At 41.6% G+C, this 9,914-nt stretch overlaps 1 protein-coding gene and 1 pseudogene across 1 annotated transcript in view; one reads left to right on the top strand and one right to left on the bottom strand.

The window, feature by feature from the left end:
• Positions 1–244: 244 nt before the first annotated feature.
• Positions 245–3,053, bottom strand: LOC135528723 (serotonin N-acetyltransferase-like; annotated as a pseudogene).
• A 2,704-nt stretch (positions 3,054–5,757) lies between these two features.
• The window catches only part of LOC135539108 ((E3-independent) E2 ubiquitin-conjugating enzyme UBE2O-like), a 62,505-nt gene continuing 58,348 nt past the window's right edge, over positions 5,758–9,914 (top strand). Inside the window, exon 1 of the mRNA XM_064964965.1 lies at positions 5,758–6,162. Within this exon, the coding sequence (XP_064821037.1) occupies positions 5,776–6,162 (387 nt within the window). The 5' untranslated portion in view covers positions 5,758–5,775. The remainder of the gene's footprint in view (positions 6,163–9,914) is intronic.

Here is a 9,914-nt window from a genome sequence, read left to right as displayed (position 1 = left end):
GCATTTCGCTACACTCGCATTAACATCTGCTAACCATGTGTATGTGACAAATAAAATTTGATTTGATTTGATAAAATGTGATCCGATCTTCATCTAACAGACAAACAGTCTGCTTAAACTGATAACACACAAATGATTGTATTTGTCTTGTCTATATTGAATACACCATTTAAACATTCACAGTGTAGGTTGGAAAAAGTATGTGAACCCCTAGGTTAATGACTTCTACAAAAGCTAATTGGAGTTAGGAGTCAGCCAACCTAGAATACAATCATTGAGACGAGATTGGAGAGGAGATTGCTGCCCTGCCCTACAAAAAAAACACTCCCAAAATTTGAGTTTGCTATTTACAAGAAGCATTGCCTGATGTGAACCATGCCTCAAAGAAAAGAGATCTCAGATGACCCAAGATGAAGATTTGTTGACATGCATAAAGCTGGAAAGGGTTACAAAAGTATCTAAAAGCCTTGATGTTCATCAGTCCATGGTAAGACAAACTGTCTATAAATGGAGGAAGTTCAGCACTGTTGCTACTCTCCCTAGGAGTGGCCGTCCTGCAAAGATGACTGCAAGAGCAGAGCGCAGAATGCTTAACGAAGTTAAGAAGAATCCTAGAGTATCAGCTAAAGACTTACAGAAATCTCTGGAACATGCTAACTTCTTTGTTGATGAGTCTACGATACCTAAAACACTAAACAAGAATGGTGTTCATGGGAAGAAGCCACTGCTGTCCAAAAAAAACATTGCTGCACGTCTGAAGTTCGCAAAAGAGCATGTGGATGTTCCACAGTGCTACTGGCAAAATATTCTGAGGACAGATGAAACTAAAGTTGAGTTGTTTGGAAGGAACACACAACACCATATGTGGAGAAAAAAAGGCACACCACACTAACATCAAAACCTCATCCCAACTGTAAAGTATGGTGAAGGGAGCATCATGGTTTGAAGCTGCTTTGCTGCCTTAGGGCCTGGACAGCTTGCTATTATCGACGGAAGAATGAATTCCCAAGTTTATCAAGACACTTTGCAGTAGAATCTGTCCGCCAATTGTAGAATCTGTCTGCCAATTGAAGCTCAACAGAAGTTGGGTGACGCAACAGGACAACAACCCAAAACACAGAAGTAAATCAACAACAAAATGGCTTCAACAGAAGAAAACATGCCTTCTGGAGTGGCCCAGTCACAGTCAGAGTCCTGACCTCAACCCGATTGAGATGCAGTAAGAGCGCATTTCACACCAGACATCCCAAGAATATTGCTGAACTGAAACAGTTTTGTAAAGAGGAATGGTCCAAAATTCCTCCTGACCGTTGTGCAGGTCTGATCAGCAACTACAGAGAATGTTTGGTTGAGGTTATTGCTGCCAATGGAGGGTCAACCAGTTATTATATCCAGGGGTTCACATACTTTTCCACCATGCACTGTGAATGTTTACACGCTGTGTTCAATAAAGACATGAGAACATATAATTGTTTGTGTGTTATTAGTTTAAGCAGACTGTGTTTGTCTATTGTTGTAACTTAGATGAAGATCAGATCAAATTTGATGACCAATTTATACAGAAGTCCAGGTAATTCCAAAGGGTTCACATACTTTTTCTTGCCACTGTAGCCCTGCACTTTAAAGCCTGACTTCTGGTAGAAAGGGACCAGGGAATATTCGCACATAAGCACAGCGCAGCATACATAGGGCAGGCAGCGCAGGTACTGCAGGTAGTGCCACATCAGGATGGAGCCCTTGCCTTGCTGCCGGAAGATGCGGTGGACAGCAAGTACATGGAGGTGGACCGTGGGGCTTGTGGAGGGTGAGAGCATCCTGAAAAAGGAGGGAGGGAAGGCTGAGTTTTGAGTGCATGAGTGCAATGTGAGATCACCCGACTAACCATTTATCATTGTCATGGAGTTTTTTTCATGATCAGCTCTATTGAACCCTGAATTGACAGGTTTGTTTATGTGGATATATGGTTGGTTGTGTGGATGTAAGGTTAGTTGTGTGGATATAAGGTTGTTGCATTCTCTGATTTTGAGGTGTTTTATATAAAAACCTTTGAAGTCCCTGTGCTAAATAAATATTGTACTTATCTATTGATAAAATACCACATTGAAGTACATCCTCAAAGCTTGTCTTTTTATTAATTGGGTAGGCTACCAAAAGTCATTCATTATATTAAAGACAATGTCCCACTTATTTAACACATTTTGACTTGGGGCTTACCATGGCTAGTTTCTCCTGGTCACACAGTAATCCTATGATGAAGGCAACAAGGTGTCCCTCCTCAAACCAGCCCACTGACAGCTCAGGGCACAGCGTCAGGAAGTGACACACCTCATCCAAGTGGAGCGGACACTCCAGACACAGAGATGAAGGCTGAGGAAGGCAGACAGACAACACAAGTCCATGACCAAGTACACACATAGTTGCTTAGTCTGAATCTCAGTTCGCTTACTTCCAGCTACATACTTGGTGAAATTAATCCAAATCATGACTGACTGACTTTGATTGTCATGAATTTGGTTGGTATCCAAAGATTTATTCCCAAAATGTATATTAGCCTAGTCTATAAAACATGTCAAAGGAAACTTTATACGTAAAGCACCTCATCCTTAAATAGTCTACATTTGACAAGTCCAAATAATGACATAGCATATTTTTTCCCCCAAAACATCAAATAAACTTTTTAAAGTCTAGGTACAAAGTTGTAAAGAAAAACGAGGAATATTGGGGTAAAAACAAGTTATACATTTGAGTAAGTTAAAAGTTGTTACCCTCTCTCTCGATCACACTGATTGCGTCCTCCGGGCAGAGGCAACGGAACTCGCTGGCCGGGAGTGTGTGGCGACGCCAGCGCCTGGGGAGGTGGAACCCATGGGAGGGCGCATTTGGAGACTAGATTTCAGGAAAGGCAGGGCACTGACTGTCGACATGGTGTCTGATCGAAGTTCCAAGCTCTTAAATCAAATAAAAATTGTGAACTTTTCAATATAATTTCTACTTGGGTATTGAATGACTGCCTGTCTCTTCGATATCTGCTCCACTCAAGTGATCCAAGTGAAGAAGGGTGGTGCGTAAAGTCTGAGGTTAATGTGGTGCGCCGTGTGCATTTATACCTTTGGCGCTTAAGCGCTATTGGGCATAAACTAACAAACTGGATGACCAAATTCTGGGAGAATACCTGTCAACAACAAACATATTTACCCAGATTTATTGGGGATATTCGTCACTTGTGTTTGGAATTAGCCTCCTGTAAAGATATAAACGAATGGATCGGCTTTTGGCTACGCCGACATATCACCTATTTTCAGTTATGTCATCTATATCTATAAATGACAATTTACATTTAGGTCTAAAAATGCAGTGTAATGATGGGTACAATTTTGGCCTTCTATACTGAACGAAAAAATATTAACACACATGCCACAATTTCAAAGATTTTACTCTATTACAGTTCATATAAGGGAATCAGTCAATTGAAATAAACTAATTAGGCCCTAATCTATGGATTTCACATGACTGGGAATACAGATATGCATCTGTTGATCACAGATTTTTTTTTAAATTAAAGGTAGGGGTGTGGATCAGAAAACTTGTCTGTATCTGATGTGACCACCATTTGCCTCATGCAGTGTGACCGTTGATCAGGCTGTTGATCGTGGCTTGTGGAATGTAGTCCCAATCCTCTTCAAAGGCTGTGCGAAGTTGCTGGATATTAGCTGGAAGTGGAACACACTGTCCTACTTGCCGATCCAGAGCATACCAAACATGCTCAATGGGTGACATATCTGGTGAGTATAGAGGCTATGGAAGAACTCTGACATTTTCAGCTTCCACATGAGGTAATGGCAGCGGATGAATGGCACGACAATGGGCCTCAGGATCTTGTCACGGTATTTCTGTGCATTCAAATTGCCATCGATAAAATGCAATTGTGTTTGTTGTCTGTAGCTTACACATACATAACCCCACCGCCACCATGGTCACTCTGTTCACAACATTGACATCAGCAAATCGCTCGCCCACACAACGCTATACACATGGTCTGCGATCGTGAGGCCGATTGGACATACTGCCAGATTCTCTAAAACGACGCTAGAGGTGGCTTATGGTAGAGAAACTAACATTCAATTATCAATTATCTGGTGGACATTCCTGCAGTCAGCATGCCAATTGCATGCTCCTTCAAAACCTGAGACATCTGTGGCATTGTGTTATGTGACAAACTGCACATTTTAGAGTGGCCTTTTATTGTCCCCTGCACAACATTGTGTAATGATCATGGTGTTTAATCAGCTTCTGGATATGCCACACCTGTCAGTTGAATGAATTATCTTGGCAAAGGAGAAATGCTCACTAATAGGGATGTGAACAAATTTGTGAACAACATTTTTGAGAAATAAGCTTTTTGTGCATATGGAAAATGTCTGGGGTCTTTTATTTCCGCTCATGAAACATGGGACCAACACTTTACATGTTGTATTTATATTTTTGCTCAGTGTATAATTTCAAACATATGTGGAGAATATGCTGTGTATAATTTTTAAAATGCCCATTTAAGTATATGTTGATATCAACACCACTCTATCAGAATTTTCTTCATGGAATAGGTCTACTGGTGATTGTATTATAAATCCTATCGTTTGCCCTCATCTATTTACCAAACGTCATGTGACTCAAATAAGGGAACCTATTCCATTGTGCATCAATTGTTTCGAGATTGTGGTTCATGTTTTTTTTCCCATGTCAGAGTTTGCTGATCATTATTTCAGTTTGCATGTATAGTTTATCCCCTGCTGGCAATACATTGTTGACCAATGCGAAATTAGTCTCGTTTTTTTTTTTCTTCTTTTCTACCTGATAAATGCAGGTATTGAACAGGAGTTAGCCTCTGTATTTGTTGGAATCCCTTTTGCACAAAATAGAATAGGCTTCTCGCATTATATACATTTTTATAAATGAATATGCTTTGCCATTGTGCAGAAACGCGTATATTTGCGCTTGACAAATAAGACAAACGCCCTCATTTTTATAAATGAATATGCTTTGCCATTGTGCAGAAACGCGTATATTTGCGCTTGACAAATAAGACAAACGCCCCCCCTCCCACGTTAGCCTACACAACACAACTACAGTGTCAGGCACGGTATGCACAAAATATGTTATTTTATGCCACAATCCTGTGTTAAAAACCATGGCTGTGTCTGCAATAAGCCAATTTCAGCACTCGAACACTGACACCAAGTGGCGAAAATTGCTCCATTCATGCTTTTTGGTGAAGTGTGCGCATAGAATGCATATTCAGGCCCGGACTACAGACTTGTTGATGAAATTGGCGTCTTCTCTTTCATTATGTTTTCATTTCTGTAATAAATTCTATAAAAAATACCATTATCATGGCTGTGATATTGAATGAACTTTATTGTCAATAGGCCGTGACTTGTCCTTAGGGGGACCCTAATTATATGAAATTGGTCACATTGCACCATACATTTGTATCATCATATAGCTAGCAGCACCTGACTATAAATACACCTGAATATAAAGAAAGAGGTGTGATATAACTGTCTGCTGTCTCAGACTGATTTATTCAGAGTCAAACCCACGCTGTAATAAAAAAAACACCTTTGTCAATTTGACAGGCGCGAGACTCTTCTCTGAGTGCGTTTACGCAGCGCGCGCCCTATCGACGTAAACACGTGCACTTCCATGGTTACAGGTTTCTCTTTTTTCTTCTCCACCATCCGTCTCCCTTTATCGCATTATTCCCTGACAACTGCAGCGATGGCGGAACCCGTGGCATCGGACGCAATAGCAACAGACGCAGCTCTTTCTCCGGCTGTAAGCCCGGGTTCGGAGCCTCCATCCATGGCACTCTCTCCTTCTGCAGGCGGCTCCCAGCGGCTTCTTTTCTCCCACGATTTGGTGTCAGGTCGGTATCGCGACTTGGTCCGGTTCGGCCTAGTCAGAATGATACAAGGCGAGGAGGAGTTTGATTCAGACTCGGACCTCGACGATGGCGGAGGTAGAGGCGGTGGAGGAGGTGGATGTATCCCCTGTAACTCGGACACCGAGAGCAGTGTTGTGGACAGCCTGGCACCTCTGGGAAGGGGTTTTGTCCGGGTGCAGTGGTACCCAGAAGGAGGGAAGCAAGACATACGGGAAACAAAGGTAATTGTCTGCTAACGTTAGCTAACTAGCCACACAATACGTGTTCAACGCTGGAGGTAACATTAGTTAGCTAGCTTCAAGCACAAGGTGTGTTTTGCCGTTATTGACAGGTAACGTTAGCTGGTTAAATTAATTCGTAACGTTACACCGCCACCGGTTTAGCATGCTATAACCGGCATTGCGAACGTTTTGTCCGCGCGCTTGTGTATTTGTTGCAATTACTGTACCTAGCTTAAGCATATTGCCCACATTTCTTGAAATGTGCAGTACAACTGGGTGTGACTTAGCAGGCTTGGCTAGCTAACTTTTTATTACTGATAGCTGGTATAACGATTAGCTAGTTTGTTCGTATCATTTGCACATTGTTAGTTATACCCAAATAAATGACTTATTCCACTAACCAGTTTAGCTAACTGGCAGGTTTGCTAGGCTAATTTATTAGCTTATTAAACGAACATTGCTGATAAATTAGATAGCTAGTTTGCATCTCAGGTTTTCAGTAAATGAATCATTGACAACTTTTGTAGAAGAGGGAACACTTGCTAAAACTGTTGCTTACAATGAGAGAAAGGACTTTAACTGAATCATGTAAGGTGGTCTCTAGCTGATGCTGTATCTGACACTGACAGCTCAAACTAGCCAGGACCCATCATCACATTAGAGGAGATTGCTGAGATTATATCACTGACGGAACAATGACCCAGATGTTTAACCGGATTTATAAACCTGAAGCATCTGGTTGACGTTTTCACTCACCACCAAATGTGATGAGCAGAAGCCCAGTTTCCGGCAGTGGGAGGAGATGGGATGAGATTTAATGAACATTTTGTAATCGATTAAGCATATTTGATCTCAATGCAGGTTTCTGTTCCCAAATGAGACTGTTGTTTAGGAGTGCCAGGGCGAATTGAGTTATTGCACACGCGTAGGCCTTCTCTAACGGAATATGTAAATACATGCTAGAATGCGTCAATAGGATCTCGCTAGCTCGTGTTGGGTTCTGCCCACCCCCTTGCTTGTTCTGCCCACTATTATTAATTTGCCACCATTGGAAACAGGCTGTGGTTTATCTTGGGTTAGTTATAAAAACCTTTGATTCTATGCTATCCCTCCACTACACGAGGAGTCAGTTTAATCAAAGATACTGATGGTGTAATGTTAGTTTTCCATTGACCAAAGACAGTTTTAAAGTGGATAACATCCTGCATGACTGCCATTTTAAAGTGGATAGGTTTTGCTGACGTTTCATTTTTAATTAACAATAATACATCTATACAAAGCTATAAATGTTATTTATTCTTTCCTATGAATGCATTTCACATTAGCTACCTAACTTAGTCGGAAGAGAATTGAGGCTATTGCATAGTATATTCATTATCAAATCAGGTAGCCATAAAACTATGCTCCCAAAAATGTACACTCAGTGTCTTATATGTGGTCTTAAGCATATTACATAAGGAAAGATAACCCATGCCATCACATAAATACGGTCCAATTGATTCACAACATTAATTCTAATATCCAATCCCACAAAGCCCATGCATAAAAGCTTTGTCGAGCCAGTATCATTACAAACCAAATAGAGAGAGCTATTGACATAATGGGATTCAGTACTGCAGTAACAGGGAGCTCACTCCAGGGCCTTATGGAAAAGTGTCACACTGAGGGAGTGGAGCTGGGATGGGCTGGGCCTAGAAGATTACTCACGGTGAACAGTGCAGGCAGGCCGTGCTGCTTTGTCCTCTGGGGTAAATGTGTAAAGTTCTAGCAATGGAGTCAGAGTCTGGAAGTCAGGACAAAGGTCTAGTCATGTATCTGTGGGGATAACAATGGGTCAGGGATGTTTACCTACACACACACAAACAAGGGTGACTGGGCTCTCTGTGACTTTGAATGATAGTTATGTTTTAAGCCTTAAACATTGCCCTCCGTGTGTGTTTTTGTCCATCCTTATCAGTTTGTGTGTTTGTCCAGCTTGATCTGTGTGTATTCTTCTTCCCTGTGTGTGTGTGTCTGTTAGGCTGTCCATTAGGGTTGGGAACCTCACCATACAATATTGCGACACTTGGGTGCCGATATATGTATATCGATCCTCATGGTTCTATATGTATTACGATTCGTTGTTCCAAACATATCGCTCAATCTGTCTACTGCAGAGGGACAAGAGTGCCATGAGAACTAGTTTTGATCAGTCATGGAAATAAAAGTGCTGAAAACAAATTGGCTCCCTATTTTAAAAGGAGATGGAAAATGACTGGAGTTTTGGTGCAGATGCAAAAATGATATTGTCAAAACAATATGATCTATCGTCAAATAATATCCCGATGTGTAACTGTATCGATTTGGTTTCCCCCATCACTACTGTCAGTGTGCGTCCTCTGTCCACCTACTGCTCAGATGGTGTTTCTTCAGTCACATATTCTCTTGAGCAACTTAATTCATGACCAAGCCTCTTCCTGCAGTATGCAAAAATTGCGTATTTCCAAGAAAGTTTGTCCTTTGACTGACTGCATTTTTTGCCTACCTTCCTCTGCTTTATACCCATTTTCACACTCTTTCGAGGGACACTGAGATGGGGGGATGCATCAATGTGTACGAAAAGTCATAACCTCAGCCCTAGTTTTGCATAGCCATGCATCCAAAACATGTTGTCACATCAACCTTTGGATGTCGGAAGAATTGGCTAGAATGGTGTGCAATTTTTTTGTTGTTGTGGATTTTACATTTCAAGACCCTCCCCCCCCCACGTGCTTGTGGAAGGGGTGCGGCGTTATGTTCGTCACTGTTTTGCGACTGTGTCAGACACATTTTGCAGAGTTGTTGCGTATGCTAGTTTGTAACATTGAAAACCTGGAGGGAAAAACTGAATTCTGTTTTGCCAGTGGTGTGCTCTATACACACTATTGAGTCATTGAAGGCACGACAACTCCTCTGCTTGATCACTACAAAAAAATATGTTCTGATGTGTCTACTTACAGGCTATGGTAAAAGTGTAGTGTTACAAGTGTTGCCGATGGTCTCCGATTTATTGAAATTGAAAGTCACCACAAACACAGCATACATCAACCTATTTTGATGGGATTTTAATCAGCTATTCCCGACCACTGTTGTTCCTACGGCCCAAACTAATTAAGTGGGCACCTTTTTGAGCTTCGCCCAAGCAAGGGATTGGTTTGAGGTGTCACTGGTTTCCACCCCTTTATAGCTACTTTCTGCCATTGACTTCAAGGCCTTCCCATTAGGGAAGCCTGGCTACCTGAATCCCGATCCACCAGCCTCGGTCTCCCTCACTGATACTGCAGTTATTATTCCCCAAAGGTTTTTACCAATGGGGGGTTTATTCAGGATTTGTATGGCAGATATTTGCTTCAAGACAGAGAAAGCGAACAACAAATAGTCTCGACAAATGGGTAGATAGGCCTAAGGCTCAGTCTTGTGACGTGTTGTCAACTACGGATGCACAATATATCGGAATTGGTCGATATTAGCTAAAAATGCCAACATCGGTATCGGGCCGATGTTAAAAAAATCGATGTCAAAGCTACCGTGCATACCTATATAACGTATGTACATGACGTAATGACGGCACATAAAATTTTGCGCAACACAGCATTCCTAACCTAGCCCACAACGTCTGTTGTTTGGATTGAGCAGTCAACAAGTCGTGTAGTCATTTGAAAGAGTAAGAAAATTTCAGCGAGACAACTCAAAGATAAAATCCGTTAAAGCCAATATAATGGAATTCATTGCCC

Source organism: Oncorhynchus masou, chromosome 5 (assembly GCF_036934945.1).
Source record: "Oncorhynchus masou masou isolate Uvic2021 chromosome 5, UVic_Omas_1.1, whole genome shotgun sequence".
NCBI classification, from domain to species: Eukaryota; Metazoa; Chordata; class Actinopteri; order Salmoniformes; family Salmonidae; genus Oncorhynchus; species Oncorhynchus masou.
Note: the sequence above shows the minus strand (reverse complement) of the source record. Positions and strands in the feature narration are given on the sequence as shown.